We start from the raw sequence: 23978 nt of genomic DNA on the forward strand, positions 1-23978 counted from the left end.
AACTGCTGTCTCCTGGAAAAATCCCTCAGTTCCTGCACCACGACCATGGAGGCAGAGGCACGCTGCAGGGCCACGTGCACAGGCAGCCCTTGCTGGCAGAGCAACCTGACGAGGGTGTCAGTAACTCTTTTGGACTGTGTGGAACTGATACTGGTGCAGCTCTGCACAGGACAAGTAACAACATTCCTGGCCAAAGATTTAATGGCTGTAAAAAATCCAATCAGCAGATTTATCACAGGGGGGTTAGAAAATGATGATTTGGTAATTTTAAAGCAACTGAATGGACAGTTTTGCCATGGAGTTTACTGAACCCCCCATCAGTATTCCCACATTTACAGCACAGGGAGAAGGAGGCCCACGAGCCAATGGGGATGCCTTCATAAACTCTATGCACAGAATTCTTTTTTACCTTGGCGGTACTTTTCCACCACACTGGCATCTAACTGAGCTGCTTTCCTTAACAGGTGCATTATCACAGACTTTTCCTCCTTTTCCTCACGAAAACACCGTTTTTTCCCACTCCGAGACCTTGTGTGGAGACGCGGCCTTGGCGCGACCCGGCCCCTTCTCGCCTCGGCCGCGGCGCTCCGGAGGGACGCTTTCTGTGACGGACCCATGGCGGCGCGGCGGCAGCGGGGTGAGCCGCACCGTTTCTCTTCCGCCGCCCGCCTCACTCCCCGCTCACCCCCCGGAACGCCCCGGTCTGTCCCCGGGGAAGGCTGCGCGGGGAGGCGGCGCTGAGGGCGAGAAGGGAGGGCGGGCTGGCTCCCGGCCGGGAGCTCCCCTCGGCCCCGGAGCCCCACTCTTGCTCCCGTTCCCCCATCGAGGCTCAAACGGCCGCGCTCGCCGTTTCCAGGCCTGTGCAGCCGGTTGGTTATGCTGCGTGTGGTTGAGGAGCAGATCTATTGGCTTCATCGGTGCTAAATCCCACGTTTGGGTGGGCAAAAGGGTAATTGTCGCTTCCCCCACCTCACAGTGTGAGAGGGCGAGATGCATCGCTCCATAACTGCAGCTTCAGTAATCATGTGTGGCCTTTTCCTTCCTCCTCCACGCAGGGGATCACAGTTGTCCACGTCGGTAGCAGAGAGGAGCAGCTCATCATGCCGACCGTGGTGGTGATGGACGTGTCGCTCTCCATGACACGGCCGGTGTCGGTGGAGGGCTCTGAGGAGTACCAGCGGAAGCACCTGGCTGTCCATGGCCTCACCATGCTGTTTGAGCACATGGCAACCAACTACAAGCTGGAGTTCACGGCCTTGGTGGTGTTTTCGTCGCTCTGGGAGCTGATGGTGCCCTTTACGAGAGATTACAACACGCTTCAGGTAGGGTGCCTGAAACACACAAGCACTAAGTTGTCAATGTGAAAACAAAACAAAGCCCCACGCATGTTGTCAAATCATAGTGAAATTGAGTGATTTCATGTCATGCTGTGCATATTGTCTTGAATTGAGTGTTTATCCTTATTTTAGGAATAGGTGAAATCAGTGCATTTGAAACATTTTGCTACATTATCTACTTTGCAGGTCACCACTGGAGTGTGGCTAATTAAGTTAAAAGAAGGGATAGAGGAAAGGGCGCCCTGATGAAGCCCTTAAAGTTGTTCTGTGACAGTCATGTTCCTGTCTGTAGTTGTTGACTTACTCTTGATAACTGATGCAACAGACAGGACCATTTAGAAAGGTTTTGAGTCAAGTGATTTGGTAGAGAGAAGGTGCTTTTAAGGGTATGTAGCAGTTGGAGCAGGGTGAGAATGTGAATAAGTGATTTTAGGCCTCACAGATGTGATGGGAGAAAATGGGAAGGAGAAAGTCCAAGAGTGAAACTTCACATGACTTCAGTAAGGCACTGAAAGTAAAAATTGTACAGAGGTATCTAAGTATCATATATAATATCAGGATAAAATGACATGTTGCTGTCACAAGGCACCATGTTTTGGGTTTGTCTTTTCTGGAACATACAGATTTTAAAAGATATTCTCTGTTAAGTTTGCATTTTTGTAGATGAAGCCAGTGCATTCTCTTTGTCTCCCTAAGAGTTCATTTGAGGAATTTCTGAAAGCCAGGAATCCAGCCCAGCTCCTCTAGCATGTTAGTTTTACAGCTGTACCCTTCTTATGATGCTGGGTTAAGCGTGAATTCTTCATTTTAAGGAGAAAAGCTGGTTTATGGTTATAGAAACAGGATGCAGATGTGCATTTTGGATTCCGTTACTCTCTCTGCCAAAGAGTTTTTGTGAGACATGCTCCTTGAGCTCTGCTTCCTGAATAAAGTTTCAGGAATCCGATACCTGGGAGGATTTACTGAGCAGAATGTTTCATGTTAGGCATCGCTTCAGATTTTGAGTTTACTGTTTCTTTGAGACATGCAAAGAATTTTTTCTCTTAAAGAGCTGTGTTTAAGATACTGTAGTTCCTTCAAAGTCAGCTGTCATTGTTGTCTCATGATACCATTCATTATTTCTTATATCTTTTTTTCTTTTCTCTAGTTTTGCAGGTCATATATAAGAACTTTGCGTTGTGTAACAGTGCAGTTTTGTTATGATGCAAAGCAAACATACAGACTCGCCACAGAACCGTGAATAACTTTTCTAGTTAATAACTTCTCTAATTACGTTTCTTGGACATTTCCCCCAGCAGTGACAGTGGTGTTTGTCTTTTCAGGAGGCCCTGAGTAACATGGATGACTATGACAAAACCTGTTTAGAGTCAGCTCTGCTGGGGGTTTGCAATATTGTCCAGCAGGAATGGGGCGCAGCAATTCCTTGCCAGGTACGACTCATTTCACTGTTCTTAGGTTCTAGCTTATACTTGGTACTCCCTGTAAATTACAGATAGAAATGTGAATGTAATTTGAAAACTTCAGATATTCTCAGGCACACTGGCGCTGCAGGAAGACAAAGAATTAGTATTTTGGATGTATCTGGAATATGAAGAGAAGTTGGTCTTTATTAAAATAGCAGCAAAAAACTAGGCTGCTTCCTGGCCAGCGTGTTGTTGTAGTGGAGTGGATCACAAAATCTGTCCCCATAGTGCTATTTTGCAGGCTTGGCATTTGATCTGGGTGTAATCTTCCATCCCAGGAGCCTCACTCAGTTTGGAAAGGGTATAGTCACACATACAGTAACCTTTCTGCTTCAGTGCCTCATGGTTTCCAGGGTTTGTAACTGTTCCAGATCTCAAGCAACAGCATGGGACTGCTGCTGAGTGTGTTTTGAACTGTCTTCTTTCCCAAATGAGTCATTTGACATGCATCTGCTCACACACTCCATTCACCCCTTGCAGCTCTCAGCCTTCTGAATTTGCTTTCAGCCCTCTGTTTGCTGAGACACTTAAGAGCCTGTTAGTCTTTCAGTTAGGATTTAAGGTCAGTAATTTTGCAGCTCAGTGAACTAGGAAGTTGTCTCAAGCAGTATTCCTTAAGGAGAAAAAGGATAGTGGTTCATTGCTAAGCAGTGCTTCATAATCTAACAAGGATAAAAGGCACCTTGGAAAAGCAGACATTCAAAGCGAAAAACTAGAAAGATGTAAGAACTAAGCATAGATTAGACCGCAACAATTTGGGCTCTCATTTGTGTCATGGCTCATTTTACTGGAACTTCAGGTGATGGGGTGAGGAAAGGTAGTGGGGAATGTACTGTGCAGAATCTTGTAATGGAGAAAAACATCACTGGAGAGCAGCAGTTCAGATGGAAACTGAAGAGACTGCAAAAGAGAGAGATTGAGGATGAAGAGAGAATACAAATCTGGATGTAGCAGATGCACATTGAGTTTCAATTGGATTTGATTTTCCTTACCTCTCAGCCAAAAATAATACCTGCTGTTGCTGTGCAGTGTTGCAGGAGCAGCTATTTTACTACTCTGTAGGGTCTCTGCTGAGTGTAAATAGTTCCATTAAGCAGCGTAACCTATTAGTGCAGGTTTCCACAATGAGTGACTTTGGACGTGCAGCTGAATGGAAAAATACACATTTTAGCTTTGATAGTTTTGTTGCAAAATGTGAGCAAACTGCAGTTGTATGTTTGCAAAGAATCAGGGTGACTAATACAACCTTTTGTATGGCTTCTGTGGCTTGCAGTGGAAGTTGAGTTGCCCTCCAGATTCTGCGGAAGAAATGGGTTTGATCTTCCATCTAATTGCTTAATTACAACAAAGTGTGTATTTACCGTGCATATAGTTTAAATTGCAGTGGTTAAATCTTCAATTTCTCCTTTATGTACCTGTTTCTGGAAATTTTACTTGCTATTCTTTCTCCATCTCCATGGAGGAAATCTCATGTGAGCAGGGATTTTCAGTATAGAAGTGCATGCTGCTAGGAAGGCTGCTGGAATGTGTTGGTGTGTAGTTGCCCTCTGCAGATAGAAATGTGTCTTTGCTTGAAATTGCTAATCCATCCTCTTTCATTCAAGGTTGTTCTTGTCACTGATGGCTGCTTGGGCATCGGCAGAGGCTCCCTGAGGCACTCACTAGCTACTCACAACCAGCGGAGTGAAAACAACCGCTTTCCACTGCCCTTCCCCTTCCCATCCAAGTTGTATGTCATGTGCATGGCAAATCTCGAAGAGGTGATGTCTTTAACACGTACCTTCTTTGTTGCACTGGATAATTAATGGTCTTCTCTGAACTAATGATCAGGTCAGCACAAAACATACTTTGATGTTCTTGTGCTTGGTTTTAAACTTTAGTTGATATTCCGGTGCTTAAGTGTTTGTTATTTGGTGAAATACAATGGTAGTATCTTTTTTAAAGTTTATTATTGCACTGTTATTATCTACTACTATTGCATTGTTATCATTATCTTTATAAATCATGCCAGTTTCTCCCTGGGGAATATTATACAATTTGTATTTGTCTGTTTATATTATTACCTTTACTGCATTAATGACATTGAATGCTTTTGGGGCTTTTCTTAATCTACAATTAAATTCTTGAATAAATTACTTCTATTGCAAAGATGCTCGACACTTAAACCAACGACAGCTTTTTGTAGAGATGTGAATGAGCAGAATTCTGAAGTCTCCCAGCCAGTGTTCAAACCAACTTCCCTTAGTTTTGAAGGAAAGGTGACTGTTTGCTTTCTCTTCAGCTACCTTTGAATACCAGCTTTAAAACTCTTCACAGTACTTAGGATTCTGTTGAAGGAAAAATGTTTAAAAAGAAGGCTAAAGTTCCTTAGATTAGGTTTTATTAATAGCATTGCTTTTGACTTGACCCCTCTATTCTTCTTTCCATCTCGGAAGGATTTTCTGCTTGTGTGTGCAATAGATATTTCAGCTTCAAGGTCACTATCAAGGATGATCTTCTTGATTAAGCTGGATTGAAGCATTGTTTACACATCAGAATAACTGGGGAAATGTTTAAAATCTTCATTAGTGATAAATCTAGGTGCTCTCACAGGCATTCTCTAAGAACTTCTCAAAAAGAATTATATCTGCCTTCCCTCCTAAAAATGTTCTTATCCCAAAGGAGCTGGAACCGTATCATTACCAATAACAGGTTGTATTAGATATAAGGCATTCCTGTGCTCTTGGAGACTGAGAGCTTCTGGGATTTCTGGTTGCTTAACCTGCTTTCAAAGCAGAACCTAACATGCTAAAGTAATGTACTGGGAGTTGGACTCGATGATCCTTAATGGGTGTCTTCCAACTCGAGATATTTGGTGGTGATTTGTTACTAGGCCAAACGCTGCATCTGGTCTAATGTAAATGCAACATAAGGAGCACATTTCCTGGGAAAGAGAGACCAAGAATGTTGGTTTATTCAGAAAGGAGATAACAAGAAATCATCAGAGCATCCATCCAGTCAGATGGTTCTTTGCTGTGTCGTGTGTATTTTCTGAAAACGTACTGGTTCATAAAAAGAGAGTAAAAAGAAAACTCGACACAAAACATTTCACTTTCCTTTTTTACAGCTTCAGAGCACAGATTCCTTGGACTGCCTGGAGCGGCTCATAGATTTGAACAATGGGGAAGGGCAGATTTTCACCATTGATGGACCCCTTTGCCTGAAGAACGTGCAGTCGATGTTTGGGTTAGTAGACTTGTAGATAATACACCTGGGTGAAGGTTTCCAGTTAGTATCTGTAAATGAAAACAAATATAATAAGAAATCTGATCATGTGAGTATTGTAATTAAACTTTTCCTTTTAGTTTATGATCTTCTTAACTGTATTTTCATCTTGACCTTCACTGGTTAAGGTCAATATTTATTATTTAATCCTTATGTAACCAAATCCTAGCATCTGTTTATGATTGGCAGATAGAAGGTACTAATTTCCACAACTGCTATTAGTTTGCCATCAGTGTGATAATACGCTGCTTTGTTTTGTAATTCAGCAATGCCAGAACTAGTGAGTTAACTGTAGTTGAAAAAAGTTTTGTGATCTAAGTTAATATGCTTTAGACAAACTGTTTTCATTTGATATGTCTTATGTTTTCCTTAATAATAACTGATCATGTTCTAGAAAGCTAATAGACCTGGCTTATACACCATTCCATGCTGTTCTCAAGTGTGGCCACTTAACATCTGATGTGCAAGTATTTCCCAGACCAGAACCTTTCATTATAGATGAGGAAATAGACCCCATTCCTAAAGCAATTAATACAGGTAATAAATCTTTGATTGCTTTTTTACTGAAGTCCATTCAATTTCTAACTTTCATGTACAGTTACTGTTTCATCCACTTTCTCTCTGCAAGGATCAATTGCTGACTGTGTAATTTTTTGGTATATGGGGCACAAGGGATTAAGAACATCATCCTGTTTCAGCCATGTGTACCTTGCAAAAGGGCACAAGTAAAGGCTGAGATTTAGGAAATCTCTGTCTTTATAGGTTGTCTGTCATCCTGGCACTTCTTACCAATACTAAGATCTTTTAGAACACAACTGTGCAGAGAAACTCTTTCTCAGCCCTCCCATTAGCGGACACTGCAGATAGCCCATGCCTGTGACGTGCAAATGGCAATGTACACATCTGGGAGAGAATACACTGACCTTCACTGCTGTGCCTTAAGAACTAAGTTTGAGCTGTAGCATCAGAATTGCCCTCAGCTCCTCAGCAGTGCACTTGGACACAGGCATTTTGTTGTTGTTCCAGTCAGGTGCTGTGGCTCTTGAAAGGTTGGCACCCTCAACAGCCCAGTGTGGCTAAATCAGCAAGGCAGGTGATGGGAGTTCCTGCTGGCTTAGAGCTATTTGGGAATTGCAAAGAGAGCAGCTTGGTTAGATCGTATGCCCAGGTGTCCTTTTGGATAATTGCTTTTTTGTGAGCTTCTAGCTCTTCTGGCAATTTAATTTCCTGCATTTGTCCTGTAGACTTCCTTTTTTCCTGTGTTCATCAACAAAATGTGCACAGCTTGCATCTGAATAAGGATACAATAGCGGTAAAATTCTGCAAGGAAGGGAACTGCAACCCAGAAATTCCTGCCACCAGCATTGCCTTGATTTGTTTAGGGTTTTTAAATCTGCAAGAGGGAAAAAAAACATTTCTCATTTGGGGTGTGATCACTTCTTATTTGTAGCTGCGTAGGGTTTAAATAGGAATGAGTGTGTCTGTACCAAAATAGCAAAAGCAAAGAAAATGAGCCTGCAGTGTGCCTTGATGAGGGAGGTTTTATGTTGCATTCAGCCCTACAGTTCCTCTTATCACACCAAAGATAGGAATTTGCATAAAGGAAATTTTGCTCTGTGTGCATTAAAATGCAGCCTATAGTGTACTCAGCCCCTGAATTCCTCCATGGCTTTAATCAAGTGTTCATTATTCAGCTATGAGAAAAATCAACTGAATTGCCTTTGAGCCAGGTCCTTCACTTGGGCTGTCAAGGAGAAGCCCGTGCTCCCCAGTTCCAGCTGCAAAACAGGCTGGATTTGGTTTAGTCCTTTGTTTTCTCTTATTTTGAATTTATAAAATGGCAGTGGATTGTCTACAGTGTAAAAAACAATGTGCACTATTCTGTATTTGCCTTGCATGGACAGCAGTATGAGTGTGATGAAAGTTATGTTCTCATCTTAAAGTGTATTACTCTATGAATGTTTGGTAGACACCCCAGTCAAGGTTGGGGCTCTGTTGTGCTACCTCTTGTCACTGCTTCAGAAAACTTAGTGGTAGAAGAAGTGGTAATGTTAAATTGACTCTGAATACAGCCATTTCCAAATCTGACTTACACCTGTTGTTTCCCCACAGATCTAGAAATTGTTGGGTTTGTAGATATAGCTGACATTTCTAGCCCTCCTGTCTTGTCCAGACACTTGGTTCTGCCCATTGCACTTAACAGAGGTGAGCAAGTTTTGTTTCTTTTAGCAAAATCTGCTTTAAGCTTCCCTTGTAGTGTCTATGGTGATTTAGGCTGGAAGAACAGGTCTTTTTCTTTATCAAAATGGGAGATGCCTCTAAAGACATGTTTGTGTGGTTACATTAAAATTAAAACCTTGAACTCTTTAGTTGAATACTGTGTTCTTTAGAAATTTAATAGAGGGAACAATATCCTTATGGCATCATTATTAATAGAACATGCTACACTTAAAGCTAAATATAATCATGGGCCATAAAATCTGTGGTGCAAGATGAATATTTAACACCTGCATCTAATTGGTTCTCAGAATGATTTGTTGTTGTGAAAAATCTGATCTTAATCACAACCAGATTGCTCACTTGTTCTTGAGCATTAATTGCTGCTCAGTGGGGCCAAGGATATTGTATCAACACAAATGACTGGTGTAGGCTTTGAGGATGGTTAAGCAGCAAGTTACTGACTTGCAGCTACTTGAGTGCATCAGCCTCTGGTAAGAAGGATATCTCCTTTTCTCATGACCTCGGAGTAGAGCAAAGAGAAAGTGAGATTTCTCTTGATAAAGAAGAAAGCAAGCTCCAGATAGGCTTTCATCTCTGTATTAACACTCTTACTCTGCTGGGCCTTTCTCCTTAGAAGATATTAACAGTTAAATCACAGCTGTATTCTAGCTGCTAAAACAAAGTCAGTTTCTCATAGTGGCCACAAACTGTGCACGGGAGGCAAACTTGAAATTCAGGCTGCTTTTGGTTCAGAGACAGACCTGTATTTGTTGCCAAACCCTTCGTGCTGTTTCGTTTCACTTATAGTTTCTTCAAAGCTGAGGTTTTAGTTGCAGTTTTTTGGTAACTGTTCTGTGAGTAGGTTGCAGTGGAATATTGATATAACATTATAGTGCTGCTTTGCCCAAACAGTCCATTTAGCAGCTGTTTGTTCTACAAAAGTATTAATTAGCTCTCGTATGGTAGAACATACAGGATGGTGTCAGGGAAATGGAACTCATGTGTTTGAATTTATTCTCATGTTGTCTCTTTGTTTGCCTTTATTCTTCCCCAGAAGGTGATGAGGTGGGACCTGGGATCACAGATGACACCGAAGATGAGAATTCAGCTAATCAGATTGCTGGGAAAATCCCCAACTTCTGTGTTTTATTACATGGCAGTCTGAAAGTGGAAGGCATGGTGGCTGTCGTCCAGTTGGGGTATGGAACTGGATGTCTGCCTGAAAAAATCTCTTACTTTGTTTTATTTGTAAATTATTCTTATTTATGTCTGTGTTCTGTACAGAGCTCTGCACTGCTAGACAAAGCTGTATGGTTTTAATTGTGGATATGTTTCTGCCAGTAGAAATTGCAAATAATGATACTCCACACAGTGGGAGGGCAGCAAATTTTAGGCAAAGAATTCAGCCTTTGGGATTTGCTCTTTTCAATAGGCCGGAGTGGTATGGAATGCTCTATTCACAAGCTGACAGCAAGAAGAAATCAAACCTCATGATGTCACTCTTTGAACCTGGTCCTGAGCCCCTTCCATGGCTTGGGAAGATGGCACAGCTTGGACCCATTTCAGGTACTGGTCATGCTCATCTGAGTAACTCTTACACATTCAGTGTTGTGAGAAGGATCTTGGCAAATCTTAGTTGTTAAGTCTGTTTATTTTCTTTTTTCTCCCAGATGCAAAAGAAAATCCTTATGGAGAGGATGACAATAAGAGCCCTTTCCCCTTGCAACCCAAGAACAAACGCAGCTACGCACAGAATGTTACCGTATGGATTAAACCAAGTGGCCTCCAGGTAATGAGATGAGTTTTGGACTCGATGCTTTGCTTTGATCAGCAGTAGCCATCTTACCAGCAAAGTGGAGTCTGTGTGTGTCTTGTCCGTTTAATGCAATTGCTTTATTGCTTTTCTTTCAGTTTAATAAACACTGTCTCTTTAAAACATCATGATTAAAATGCAATCAGAAAGCATAACTCGTTTAATGAAACTGTGTCTCCAGTGTAGCATCTGGCTTAGTTTATTGGATTTAGTATAATGACCATTTGTTGGAGCCTTTGTGTGCTGCAGTCTTGTCAGTGGTCAGGGTCATTTATTAGTAAATAGTTGAGGGTTTTTTCTGCAGCTTCCCCAGCAGTTGCCAAGAGTTTTAGGTATTTGTTTTTCTTTCCTGCAGACGGATGTACAGAAGATCCTGAGAAATGCAAGGAAACTCCCAGAAAAAACTCAAACCTTCTATAAAGTGAGTAACGTTTCAGGTGGCCCAAGTTTGATCCAGAGCAGTAGTGGTGTATTTGACAGGGGAACACTTACTGCCTGTGTCAGTGGTATGTTCTGTGCAGACTTGTAGGGCTCTGCAAAAATATACATGGTAAAGGAGACATCCTGGGCCTATTTTACAGACTAGTTAAGGTTAGACAAGGGAGTCTGGTTTCCTGCCACCACATTCTCTGCCAGGGTGGCATAGACATGTCAGGTTTCATGATCCCTGCTATTTCCATGGTGAACTTCTTTGCAGATTTTGTGCTGTTGTCCAGGCAGAAACTGGCATCAGACAGAAATACCAACATAGTTCCGAGTCTGAAAATGTCTCCTGTATTTTTTCTACAACTGAAGTGGAGAAAGACAAAATTCCAGGCACATGTGGCCACATTATAATAATCCATGATCTAGACTGTAGCTGGAGGCAGTTGTTGTTCCTCTTGTAAGTTTAGTGCTGAAGCAGTTTGATATTGTAGCCCCAGAGACTTCAAGAGTGAATAAGCACTGGTCAATCCATAGTGAAGAAAATCAATATATATATATGCATTTTGCTGGACACTGTGGTTAAAGGCTGCAGTCAGTGAAGCCTAAGTTGGAGGCCACCTCAGCTGGGACACAGCCAAAACAGGCAGGTACAATAGCACAAAAGGGAGAAGTGGAAATTTATAGGAAGGAATCAAGGGCAAACCAGCTGTTCAGTTGTGCCACTATCATCTTCAGCCCTAAAGCACTTTTACCTCATGAGCAGTTGAGCAGTTTCCAGCAGCTGAATTGATCACTCAGGTTATTTTCCTCTTAAGTGAAGAAGCCTGCGTTTAAAAAAAGCAGCAAGAAACCACTTTTTATGGAGAGCCTTACAGTGGCTTTAAAAGGCTTTTTCCTTCTTTGCAGGAACTGAATCGCTTACGAAAGGCAGCTCTGGCCTTTGGCTTTTTGGACCTCCTGAAAGGTGTGGCAGACATGCTGGAACGGGAGTGCACTCTGCTTCCTGACACGGCTCACCCCGACGCAGCCTTTCAGCTCACACACGCTGCTCAGCAGCTCAAAGTGGCAAGTACTGGAGCGTCGGAATATGCTGCCTATGATCATAACATTGCTCCACTCCAGACAGACTTTTCCAGTAGCACCACTGAAAGAATGTGAAGTCTCCATTTGGGGAACTTCTATAGATTAACACTCAAGTGGTTCGAATTTTCTTGCCCTGCTTACTTCTAGGGCATGTTTAATTACTGTTTGGAGAACTTCCTCTCAAAATGGGGTCCCTTACCTGCATCAGTGCTCTCTAAAGAAATATAGCTAGTTTGCGGGGGCTTTAGTCAGACCTGGAAACAGTAGAAAGCATCCCAAAGTCAGTTACTGTGTTGGATGATGGGTGGAAGTTACTCAGTACATGAGAGGAAAGAAAATGCCATCAGGCAGCAGACTGCTCATGGCTTTTGGCCTCCCCAAAACGCAGTTACTACATGACGGAAATCACTGGTAAAAGTATCCTAAAAGGCAGCTACTGTACTTTATACAGTGACTTGATTAGTCCAAAGAAAACGTGTGAGAATCACTGTGCAAGATGAGATAAACAGCTAATTACAGGGTGTTGTCTCTGATTTTATGCCCGACTTGAACGTCAGTCTGTACTGCCCTAATGAGAGTTACCACTTGCATAGCAGTGCTTATGCTTGTGAAAGTAACTGAAATCTTGTGAGACGTGTTTTTTATTTGTGTAATATTAATAAAGAGTAATTCTTCATTAAAATTTAACTTGGATTATGTTCCACTTTCATAGCAACTAGGCTGTGTGGCCTAAAACATTGACTTTTTTATCACAAGAGTTAAATAATTCAGTTGCACAAATTCTCCATTCAAGGAAAGATCAAACAACTGAACCAAAGCAACATTTGGTTGTAAATCTTTATTAATATAAACACATTCTTTCTGAAGGACTAAAATTCAGTAGTGTAAGATCCATGACAGCTTGCACTAGGTACCACAATTTCACTGAGAAATACAGTGTGTGAATACATACAGAATTTATAACAGAAGTTTAAATGCCCAGTGGAGAAATTAAAGAAAGTGATCCTTGCTGTTCCATTACTGAGCTAATTCAATCCTTTGACATACTTCAAACATAGGTACAGTGTGTGCTAAGTGAAATACTAAGTGTGTAAGTAATGCTCAACTCTCCTGAGTAAAGTAAGCTGCACTCTCCTTTGAGTGAGTCTCAAGTATCCCTAAAGGGAAGTTGTAGCTATTTGTGAAATGTAGCATGGAGCTTGTACCAGTTCTTTGTCAAAATCTTCTCATAACACTATTTCCTTTCCTTTACAGTAACAGTCACTGGGTCCATATCACAGATAGCAAGCTGTTTGTTTCCTTTAATATAGAAAATAATTTTCTGGAGGATTCATACTATTTTACAGTAGAAGATGAACAGTAACGTGGCTCTAAGCTAATCTTGAGTGCCTGTTCTGGATTGCTGGCATTGCTTTGCATTGTCCTGGGGCAGTGGCAGTGGTGAAGCAACCTGCTGATTACCACAATATACTTTAGACAAAACTTCCTGTACACTTTCTAAACTGGATTAAGGAGGCCAGAGGGATCTGGAATAATGACAGCAGGCAAGGTGTGAGGAAGGGCATGCTGAAATTAAATCACCTGAAACAAAGGTTTCCAGGAGAGTAGCTGATCTGGAATGTGGGGGGAGCTTCTCTGTTGTTTGAAGCAAACATGGAGGAAATGGTCCCTTCAAACCCTGCGTGGGATCTCCCTTACTAAGATTTAATGCTATCTACATAATATATGGCTTATTTGACTCCATTCCCACTAGGGGCCAGCCAATAAAGCATATACACCAACTTCTCTGCTGCACCCCTAAGGGTAAGCAGAAAAGCAATCTTTATGGCCTTTCTGAAGGCTATAAATGCAGGAGCTACAGCCCTGCCAGGAATGATGAAAGGAGGCTGGGAAAATGTGGACAGCTCCACATTTTCCCTTTGCACAGGCAGAATGGAGTTCCCTTGGGGTTTACATACTAGGGTACCTATGTTTCCTTATTTTCTTATGTTTCAGTGCTTGCATTACCAGCCAGAAATGCATTTCTGATCATGTCAGAGTGGCAGCTTCCTTTCCCGAATGACTGGATAGGATGTGTTGCTACAGGAATACATGTGTTGCTTGGGTCCACGCAGCACTCCTAAACTAGAAACTAAGTTGGTAGCATTTAAATCTGCATTAGCTACTTCAAGTTCTGCAGCAAACTGATGCTGCAGGAGAAAAGGGGGAGGGGAGGTGCTGAGCAAGTTTACTCCAGCTGTTAATAAGCACCCAAACAGTGTTCACAGTGGTCTCAGATGTGCTCCTCCTGCCATCATGATGCACCCTAGGAACAGCATGGGCCAGCTAAAAGTCTATCCTGACATCAGAAGCCCTATCTGCATGCAATATTGAAAGAGCAAATACCCAGTTTAACACTATTTCTATTTAGTGCTGCTCCACTGTTTATAAGCATATTATATGCAGATAATAGGATTTCTAATATGGTAGTTGACAGGATACAAGTTTAAATGTTGCTGTTCAGTGGTAAGTGCCATGCATAAAATGATTGAAAAGAACAAAATACACTATATGGAATGTTACCTGAATTCATGAGATCTAGTGTGATCATTGAATTTTAGAAAATTCTTTACATTACAGTGGGTAAAACCATAAGAATTAGAGGCTTATCTTGAGATAAGTTAGATAAGAAAGCACTGCAGTCCTCCTTCACTTCATCTTTCTCTTCTTTGGTCCGAGGTGCTGTTTCCTTTGCTTGTAGAGATGACGGAAATTTACAAATATCCCTGAAAGAAAATGAAGCATTTAGGTAGGAGACATCATCACCTCTTTTTAATGCTCAATGTCTGTGAAAGGGAGAAATCTGAGGGAAGTTCAGTTTAAAATTCCAGGTTAGATTCTGCTGAGTTGTGGGTACCCAGACGTACCGAGTGTGCATAGTGTGACGTTAACTTACGTTCAAAATGTAACACCAGAAACCAAGTACGTGTAAAGCACCATTCTTCTTTATGAAGAAGATAATTACTACTATTGAAAGAGCCTTCTATATTGTTTCGTGGAAAAACATGACTTCATGTTGCATTAGTGATTATAATGCAGTTTCTTTAAACATTGCTTTAACTTGAAATTATGTTTAGATTTCCACTGAATCATTCCAAAGCTCAAATACCATGAAAGGTGAAACTAAGTATATTGAGGTTATAAATACATATAAACATCAGCCTTTTAACCCAAGTGATCCATAGATAATGCTGCTGTTACCAAGGTCTCCTTGGGGAGTTAACCAGTGCTAACTGTAGGTGTGTTCCCCCCCATCTCTGACAAACTTACATAAACAAGCAACAAAGATAATACTTAACCTCAGGCAATTTTGGGTTATCGTAATCCCCAAGATGCAGGAATTTAATTTTCTTTGATAAATACACTTACTCAGAGGAATCTGGCCTTTTTAATTTCAGTAGTGAGAAATACAATTGAATCTCTTACCTAAAAACAGGACTATAAGATATATTTGAAGCAAAAATGAAAACTGGATTGTGACGTTGAGTGGATTTGGCAATCCCAGGCTCAATTTCCCTGTTTCACTGAAGATTGGAATGGACTGAACGATGCAGACAGCTGAAAGCAGAAGGCCGCCATCATTACCAAGCACAGATAAAATACACAATTTCAGGGTATTCCCCAGCTCTTCTTAATTATACCAATTTTAAAGCTGTTTTTTAAAGCATGCAGTAGGATGGAAAGCAGCCCGTGAGGCAGTGTAGCAGTTCAGCTGTGAAAGTCTAAGCACAGTGAACTCGCCTGGCTGAGACCCTGTTCTCATACACAACTGTAGCCTGCAGGGCCCATGCCAGCAGCATTTACCATGCAGAAATTCCCGCAGCAACAAAACAGGCATAGTCTTTCCTGGCCTGGAGTTGGGCAATGCCCAAGCCTACTCCTGACTCAGAGAAACACGTTCTGACAGGTACAGTTACAACGCATCTCTTACGGCGAGAAGCTGAGTGGTGATATGCTTCTTAAATAAATATTAAAAATAACCCAGACCTGTTAAGACAGAAGAGCACACTGTGAAGCCCCCACTGCAGAGGGGTACAGCATGAAGACTAGCAAGACAATGCCCAAAAGGAAGACGACTTCTTTTCACATCAAATTGGAAAAGAATACTTGATTCAGCAAGGAAGACAAAAATGCTTACACTGGGTGCAGCTCAAAGCGAGGGTCTGTTTATCTGTTCTATTTTACTGTTTTTAAGTCCAGCAGCTAAGGAAAAAAAAAAGGTTTTACAGGCCCAGCCTTGAATTCATTATTTATTAAACTGTCTGGTTTGGACCTACCTTCTGCCAGGCCTCCTAAGGGGTAGAGAGGGATCCAGGCAGAGTAACGCAGCCAGGTTAGTGGCTTCCATTCAATACCGATGGACGAGAGCATGTAATAGGGATACCTAAAGTCAATTCAGTGTGGGAAGAAACAGTTATTGTTTAAAATGGAAGCTGCTACTAGAATTAGTCTTGCATATATATATATGCTGTATAGTCCACATAATTCCCAAACAACTCAAGAACATTCCAGAAATGGTTCCTCTGGATCATGACGGACACACCTGTATTTGGCAGTCTACAGAACTAATGCTATTCTTGTGACCATGTGGATGAATGTAACTGCCTGGATTGCCAAACCAAGCTGTCAAAATACTACTTTTGAAAGAGAAACAGAGCCCAGTGCAGCTCACTTAGTGATGGGAATTCAAAGCAACAGGTTTCCCTAGGTTCAGGGCAGCATTCTTTTCAGACTCCTTGTCCCAGCTTCTGGCAGATGGAGCAACCCAGGAAGGCTGCGATAGTCTGTCTGGGGCCAATGCACTAGTGCTGCTCTTCCAAAAGGTACAAAATCTTCAAAGAGCTCTTGGGAACAACCACATTGTTCTGTACAAACTGCTGGAAGAGAAATCCCACAAACCTGAACAGCTCAATGATACTCCAGAAATAAAATACGAAGAACACCACAGGCTTGCTCTGCATTTCCTCTAAGCTTCCAAGGATAACAAACAAAATAAAGTTTCTTCCAAATATCTGTTGAAGAAAAACAAATTGAGGAACAGTCACACTCTTCACCAAAGGAGCAAGTCCTTGCTGTCAAAACTACACAGGATACCTGCTCTTCACACCCGAAACGTATGCTGAGCGCATAACGATCTCCAAAGCTGAGCTTCTTGTGAGTATACAATTCGCTCTGCATTTAGGTGCAATCCAAAGGATCTTGTCTTAAACCATCTATCCTCATTTTTAAGCACAACCAGGATAAAAAGGGCACTGGCACCGAATCAAAATCACATAGTTTTCATCAGCTGCTTCTTGCTTTTGCTGTCCTGAGCTATCTTACCTAGGCGATGGAAGAAGACAGTGTGCCACAGCCTTGGAAGCATGGATTCCTGCCTCTGGAATGCTACATTCTCTAGTCCAGTGCCAGTGAGGTTGTACCAGTTACATTAGGAGAGTCTTGATACTTGGGTAAAATAGAGATTTACTTTGAACATGGGAAGAGCAAGGAGAAGAATGTTAACGTATTACCTGTGCTACAGCAGGTAGCAGCGGTGATCTGACCAGTCCTATCAGTGAATTCATGATCTCCATTAACGCCAGGGTCTGACAGAAATACATCATGTCAGAAATGGTGTGAAATGTATCATAGAAGGAATCTGTAAGACACAGGAAACCATGTCAGAAGACAGATGAATTTCCACATTCAGGAAGCTGGGGCAGCAGCAGAGCTTTTGATAACAGGATTTGAGTTGTATTTGATAAAAAACACTGCATAATTATGTAACTTCCTTATAGGCCTGATCTTGAAGTTGCAGAATCAGGCCAGAAACACTGCTCAAGTGCCCTGTTTCACAACAGAAGGATGAAGAGCTGTGTCAGTAATTACTTCACCAAAAAAGAAACAGAACTGGACCTCAATGGAATGAGTCGTTCCTGCTTCAAAACCACAATATTCCACCTGGCTCATTTTCAAACATACCAATGCTGCACTGAGAGATACTTTGCTCCAACTGATTTCTTTAGAAGTGATCTTGGCAGAGTACGAGTACCATTCATCAGAACAGACAGTTGTGATATACAAGAGGACAGTATTTTCCTATCCTTGACACTGTGATAGCTTTTGAGAGGCTTTTGCTGTGCACTTCAGAGATGCATTTATGGTTTTATTTCTTAAAGAAGCCTTCCTTTAGGTTTCACTATTTTAAAAGGATTAAAAACACCTCTAAAAAAACCCCAAACAAAACCCCCACTGTAAATAAAACAGTGCTTATTACTTGCCTTTGCCCAGGATGAACAGTCGTACTGTCATGTTCACGAAAATCCAAGAGAATCCCAAAAACTGTACAAGATTATACATGATTAAGTATCCCTTCTTCAGGTGTCTGAAAGCTAAAATCAATAATAAACACACCAGGTGAGCAAAGAACAGTGGCAGCACTTCTGCAAAGAATACAGCTGCAAACCAAGCTTTCCTTGAGAATAAAGAACAAGAGAAAGGGAAGCTATTGATTGTGATGAAGGGGTTGCTGTGTGCACTGTGGGCTCTGCCTAATTTTACCATAATCTGCTGTAACTCAGCTCTCGCTAGTTACATTTTTAAATTCCTTGGAAACTGCAGTCCGTTTTTATTACATTTCTAAACAGCTCACACAGTACAAAGATCCCCCTCCAAGATGCACCAAGCCAGTCAAAATTGCTCCCTAAGAGTTGAACATACAAGAGTGACAAAAGCTTTCTAAACCCCACCTTCCACCCTCAAAACATTCAGTTACTTACGGTCTTTTGGGACTCTGGATTCTATTTTCATTTTGTTAATCTTTTCTTCTTCCTTAAGATGAAGGATAAGGTTTTAAAGACTGTTACTGTAATTAGCAAGTGATTTGTTAACAGTACTACTGCAAAGCTAATGGGTTTAAAACTCAGCTAAGCAGCCAATTGCCAGAGGGTTTAAAACTTCACCTGCATAAACCAGCACTCATCCAGGAATTATGGTACAGTAAAAGCTAGAGGGTGTTAACTAGTTATCATGCCTTTGCTAGGGATTGTATTCTAGTAATTAGATGCCATTGCTGAAAAAGCCTGCTGCTTTCTGTGTTAATTCTCAGTTATTACTGCTTCTTAGAGCTGTTCCTTCAAACATTTCATGACCCACCAGTGATAGGAAGGGAACTGAGAACATCCAGCCCAGTCTGCCTGCCTGCCCTTCACCACTGCTTTGTGGCTCCTGACATTGCAGTGGCCCTTCCTCCTCCATGCTAAGTTCAGGGGCTGTTGAGGGGAACAGGGCAGCGTTTGTTGTAGAACAGATTAACAGAAATGGGATCTGTTCAAGTCTTTTCCAAGATGGTCTCACACCTCCCTGCTGCAGTAAGGTGCTCCAGCTCACCAGATGGTGGGAATGTGCCATCAGGATCAGGAAAGCCGTAGAAATCCAATCAAGCAATGCCCAGGACTGGCATGTATAGGCTCCATATTGATAGGATCCTCATATGGATCAGGACACAGGGCTGCTGAGGTGTAGGGCAAGGGTGCAAGCCTTTGGCTGCAGGCCCTGGCCAGCACTGAGCAAGTTCAGATTCACACTGCTGCTCTTTCTAGCCAGAGGTGTGCCTATTGCTGAATTCCTGCTTCCAATTTGAACTGTTTAACCAATTCTGCGTGGGATCTGTATGAAACAGCAGTAACAATCAGCATGCCAGACAGCTCCAGGTAAACGAAGAACACAAGTTCAAGTGTAGGAGGACACCTATCCTTGCTTTGCAGCTGACAGCACAAGCCATGCGTGCCCACAGGACTGACCTTCTCCTTCAGTTCCATTTCAGCATCCGATTCATCTAACCAGCGGTCGAAGTCAGGAGCCAGGAAGAGCGGGCGCTTCTCCTGCTTGGTGAGCCTCTCCCACCAGTTACTCTCTTTTTTCTGCACAGTGATGTTCAGCTGCCTTTGAGTCACTCTGCATACAGGCTGAGGGCAGACACGGGAGCATACATCAGCAAAAGTCCTAGGAAACAAACTGAGTTGATACCCAAGCTCTCCTTATCAAGGAAGCAGGAATGACATGGACTGCTGCAGCACAAGCATCTCTCTGCTGCTCAAGGCATGGAAGCAAAGGGCAGCCCAGTTAAAGATGGCAACTCTGATGGATGTAGGACTTGATAAGCAGCTTGAAAGCCTACCTGTGCCACACAGCACCACTGCATCCCACCACAAAGAGCTTGCACAGACCCTAGTGCTGTCCTTCCTCAGCAGAAGTCATGACCTTGGCTTTAGAGCTTCTTGCATTTAGTACTGTGAGTCACCCATTTCCTCTAGCCAGTGTAGAAGTAACACTGCCATCAGCCACAGGTACGTGTCCAGAAGAAGGGACCCTGTATGACATCTGCAAAACGGCAGCCCAGAACCTCTCTGTCCTTACAGCCCACCACATTGTCACCTTGGGTGCCACCATCGCATCCCTCCACACGTCGAGCCCACACCAGGGTGCTCTGCGTGGGATTGTCTCTCAAACCAACAGAAACCGATGCAGAAGAGCCATGAGGTGTGTTAACTGATCACGTCACACAAGTACTGCTCTGTCAAGGCTGTCTGGATGCTCCCAGGACATCTCAAGGCTGTAGCTGTAATTTACAGCTACTAATGCCTGGTCCTTGCCTGTCAGAGACTCCAGCTCTCGCTCGTGCTCAGTCTGACACCAGCAAGAGGCACTCATGGTGCACATCAAAGCTGAAGGAGGAAACCCTGGACTGCAATGCTTCCTGGTCCTGGCCATCTGTGTAGTTACACAGTCTCTTCTCCTCCAGTCCTTCCACAGTGGCACAGAGTGAGTAGACTTTTGGAAGGAGGCTGCTCTGCAGAGGCAAGGACTTGCCTTCCAGGCCTGGCTCACAGCACAGCCCGTGCCTGCCAGCACCAAGGACAAGCACAGGCAGTGGTGGGCACCTCTCCCCACACTGTGGACAAGGCAGCTGCTGCTTTATGGGCCAGATGACAAACTGGTGACCAGATTCTGGAACCAGATGTTCGTTGTCTGCCACTCAGCACCTGGTAGGAGCCACACAAAACACTTCCCTGCTGACAGACCCCAGAATTCACCCTCCAGCAGCCTTCTCCCTTGCTGAAGCAGTGAAGGTGAACAGTGGCTCCCACTCTGACTGCAGCTATCCCCAACAGTCAGCCAGGAATAAGCAGTACAAATCCTGGGAGCAGAGCCCCAAGAGTTTCCCTGTGCCCCTAACAACTTTGAGAGGTAAAGACAGACTTTACAGCCAACTGCGAGTAACATGGAGGGGCTGCTCCTCCAGCCAAGCTCTCTCCTATCAGACTACAACAGGAATTCTCCTATCAAACTACAACAGGAAGTAAGATTTTTGCAACAGGAGCCACAACATATCTGTACTGGCAATCTCAGAAATCTGCACGAGCCAGAAGCAAGAGCTCTCATGACTTTCTTTTGTCAGGCTGCAAAAGAAGCCATGAAACATCACAGTGACACTTTGCAGCACAGTGCTCCCCTGCTCTCCAGTCAAGGCTGCACCAGACAATGTATTCCCCATTATTTTGCTGCTTTAAATCCTTTATAAGATCTACAACTGCTGTTTAAGAAGGGATACATATAAAGCCCTGTTGCTATCAGAGCTGATCCATGCGAGCGCGAGCTCCAGCGAGGTGATTTGCATTAAGGCAGGGTGGTGGCTGAGCACGGGGACACGGGACTGCCACAACTGGCTTTTAGTTTGCAGCAGTCACAAAGTCACCAGGAACTTTATACATTTTCCTTTGAAGTTTTTCAAAAATCCCTTTTTCTTTGCAAGAGTTAGGAAAGTAAAAAATACCTACTTTAGGCTCAACCGGTTCTAGGAACTCGATCTCAAACTCGTAGATGTTGTCCCCTTTGGCACCATGACCCTGAGCTAAAAGACAAGAATTAATAGTCAGCGTAAAAGTCCCAGTGGATTAGGCACACCCCATCTGCAAAGGACACTTTAGACACAGAAATATTCACTGGTTATTCACAGTGCTTCCCCCTGCACTGAAAGAGGAAACCACACAGTAACAGGGAAGACACAAACAGCCCAAAATATTGCTTGGAGGTGCAGTTGCTGGAGTCGGCACCTAAAGCTGCATGGAAAAGGGTCCTCACTTGCAGAAAGCAGCATGTGAGATTCCCAAAAGAAAGGCTCTAAAGGCTGCTCATGGCTAACTTGCATCCAGCTGAAAATCCACTGGCTTTGGGGGATCCAGCCTCCACACTGATGAGCAAGTGCCCAGGGCAACTATGGTCCATTGGGTCTGTGGGAGTGCCATGTGGGGATTCCCAAGGGCAGGAAGCTCTGTTCATTACTCACTGACTACATACATGGGTCTTGTCCCTGGAAGCGCTACAAAAACCTGCACACCAAGTGTAATTCCCACCCTTCCATGGTGTAAACTGATCCCGAAGCGAACGCGAGGTGCAGCACACCCCTATCAAATGGCCCTGGCTGTGGCAGCACTTCCTCAATGCTTCCTAAACCACCAAATGAGGAAAAACCAAATAAAACCAGCCATAGCACATCCTCAGCAGTGCCTGGACAAGCCGACCAACACAAGCACCACAGTGCAGCTGCCTGGTGAAAGCAAACTCCATCTTTCAGGACAAGAGCTGCTTTACCTTTCCAATCAAGCGCTCGCTCTTGGCACAAAGGTTTGATAACAATTGCAAACAAGGACTTTGCCAAAGGGAAAAAGTGCTGCGAGTTGTCACTGGGTTTCAGCGGACCCAGGATAGCGAGGACATGTGGGAAACAAGGACGTACTGCATCCAGCTCCGGGGGCAACAATGTAAAAGGGACTTGGAGCTGTTGGAGAGAGTCCAGAGGAGGCCACGGAGATGCTGCGAGGGCTGGAGCAGCTCTGCTCTGGAGCCAGGCTGAGAGAGCTGGGCTGGGGCAGCCTGGAGAAGAGAAGGCTCTTTAAGGGGAGACCTTAGAGCAGCTCCAGTGCCTAAAGGGGCTACAGGAAACCTGGAGAGGGGCTTTGGACAAGGGCCTGTAGGGACAGGACAAGGGGAATGGCTTTAACCTGCCAGAGGGGAGATTGAGATGAGCTCTTAGGCAGAAGTTCTTCCCTGTGAGGGTGCTGAGGCGCTGGCCCAGGGTGCCCAGAGAAGCTGTGGCTGCCCCATCCCTGGCAGTGTTCAAGGCCAGGTTGGACACAGGGGCTTGGAGCAACCTGCTCTAGTGGAAGGTGTCCCTGCCCGTGGCGGGGGGCTGGAGCTGGATGAGCTTTAAGGTCCCTTCAACCCGAACCATTCCATGACCTCCCCCGGCACTGCACGCGGGGTGCGGGGGTAACGAAGCACCGCTGTCACTGCCGCTGGGTGCCTGTCACCACACACCCGCGCGTGCCCCCGGGCGCTACCACCGAGGTCAGCGCCGGGGAGGGGTCACCCCGGCAGCGATCAACACACACCCTCTCCCCCCAAAGGCCACGGCCCGTACCTCTGAAGCGCAGCACGTTGTCGGCGATGGCGATGTCGGGGTTCTGCGGAGGCAGAGGCAGCGTTAGGTGCCGATCGATTGCTCCCTCACGGACCCACATCCCCCCCCCCCCCCGCCATTATCCACCCGCCCCCCCTTCGGCACCTGCACGTCGCTGAGCTCCACGCGCAGGTACAGCTCGCGGTGCCGCTGTGCCCAGTGCACGTGCGGCCGCAGGCTCGGGCCCGCCATGGCGCGCGCCGGCACCCCTCCCCTCCCGTGGGCGGCCCCGGGGCGGGGGGGACACACAGAGAGAGGAGGGAGGGCGCCTGCGCGCTGCCGGAGGTTGGTGGTGCGCGGGTCCTGGGGCGCGCCTGCGCGGTGCCGGGGCGGGCAGCGCGCCCCCGCGGCGTTCAGTGACACCGGCCCCGCCTGCGCGCTCCCGCTCTGCGCCTCAGCGCATTGTGTGTGCGCGTCCTCCTGCCGCAGAGGTGCTGCCCTCAATGGCAACGGCCCCGGTGAGGGAGCGCGCCGGGTGTTGTAACACTGAGGTGGCTTTTGGGCGCTGTTGGCGCTCAGAGACCGGTGGTGGCTTTCTGCGGTGTCACTGCGATAACCGGCGGGGAGTTTGACCCCGGTCTGCTCCCTCTGCGCCACCGGACTGCGCTGGGGGCGGACTTGGGCAAGGGCCTGGGGTGCAGCACAAGTCTCCTCGGACATAGCCAGTGGAGAATGGTTTGTGTTGGAAGGGACCTTAAAGCTCATCCAGCTCCAACCCCCTGCCACGGGCAGGGACACCTTCCACTAGAGCAGGTTGCTCCAAGCCCCTGTGTCCAACCTGGCCTTGAACACTGCCAGGGATGGGGCAGCCACAGCTTCTCTGGGCACCCTGT

The 23978-nt window shown here is 44.6% G+C and overlaps 2 protein-coding genes across 4 annotated transcripts; one reads left to right on the forward strand and one right to left on the reverse strand.

The window, feature by feature from the left end:
* The first annotated feature begins 590 nt into the window (after nt 1–590).
* On the forward strand, nt 591–12293 carry INTS14 (integrator complex subunit 14). 3 transcript variants are annotated; one of them, XM_030498386.1, is made up of 12 exons: nt 591–637; nt 1056–1322; nt 2660–2767; nt 4405–4560; nt 5907–6025; nt 6459–6601; nt 8177–8269; nt 9339–9483; nt 9717–9850; nt 9955–10073; nt 10453–10518; nt 11430–12293. In XM_030498386.1, exons 2-12 carry the CDS (start codon nt 1101–1103, stop codon nt 11679–11681), a joined length of 1557 nt encoding a protein of 518 aa, XP_030354246.1. In that variant the 5' UTR covers nt 591–637; nt 1056–1100; the 3' UTR covers nt 11682–12293. The 3 variants fall into 3 exon arrangements, with proteins under 3 accessions (XP_030354246.1, XP_030354245.1, XP_030354247.1); XM_030498385.1 differs by having other exon boundaries at nt 604–949; XM_030498387.1 differs by lacking the exon at nt 591–637 and adding an exon at nt 683–701.
* Nucleotides 12294–12425: 132 nt separating this feature from the next.
* HACD3 (3-hydroxyacyl-CoA dehydratase 3) lies at nt 12426–23378 on the reverse strand. Its single transcript, XM_030498388.1, has 11 exons — nt 23251–23378; nt 23107–23149; nt 21464–21537; nt 19427–19591; nt 18404–18455; nt 17906–18016; nt 17156–17283; nt 16545–16657; nt 15923–16029; nt 15072–15203; nt 12426–14371 (listed from the first exon to the last, which is right to left on the reverse strand). Exons 1-11 carry the CDS (start codon nt 23335–23337, stop codon nt 14295–14297), a joined length of 1089 nt encoding a protein of 362 aa, XP_030354248.1. The 5' UTR covers nt 23338–23378; the 3' UTR covers nt 12426–14294.
* Between the last annotated feature and the right edge of the window lie 600 nt (nt 23379–23978).

The sequence above is a fragment of the Strigops habroptila genome, chromosome 9 (genome assembly GCF_004027225.2).
Source record: "Strigops habroptila isolate Jane chromosome 9, bStrHab1.2.pri, whole genome shotgun sequence".
NCBI classification, from domain to species: Eukaryota; Metazoa; Chordata; class Aves; order Psittaciformes; family Psittacidae; genus Strigops; species Strigops habroptila.

What these genes read in the sequence shown, in the direction of transcription:
- INTS14 (XM_030498386.1), top strand. Translation starts at nt 1,101, where the DNA reads ATGCCGACCGTGGTGGTGATGGACGTGTCGCTCTCCATGACACGGCCG. An exon ending in GAGATTACAACACGCTTCAG is followed by an intron (nt 1,323 to 2,659) that starts GTAGGGTGCCTG and finishes TTGTCTTTTCAG; the next exon opens with GAGGCCCTGAGTAACATGGA. An exon ending in GCGCAGCAATTCCTTGCCAG is followed by an intron (nt 2,768 to 4,404) that starts GTACGACTCATT and finishes CTTTCATTCAAG; the next exon opens with GTTGTTCTTGTCACTGATGG.
- HACD3 (XM_030498388.1), bottom strand. Translation starts at nt 23,337, where the DNA reads ATGGCGGGCCCGAGCCTGCGGCCGCACGTGCACTGGGCACAGCGGCAC. An exon ending in TAGAACCGGTTGAGCCTAAA is followed by an intron (nt 19,592 to 21,463) that starts GTAGGTATTTTT and finishes GTCTGCCCTCAG; the next exon opens with CCTGTATGCAGAGTGACTCA. An exon ending in AAATGGAACTGAAGGAGAAG is followed by an intron (nt 18,456 to 19,426) that starts GTCAGTCCTGTG and finishes CTTCATCTTAAG; the next exon opens with GAAGAAGAAAAGATTAACAA.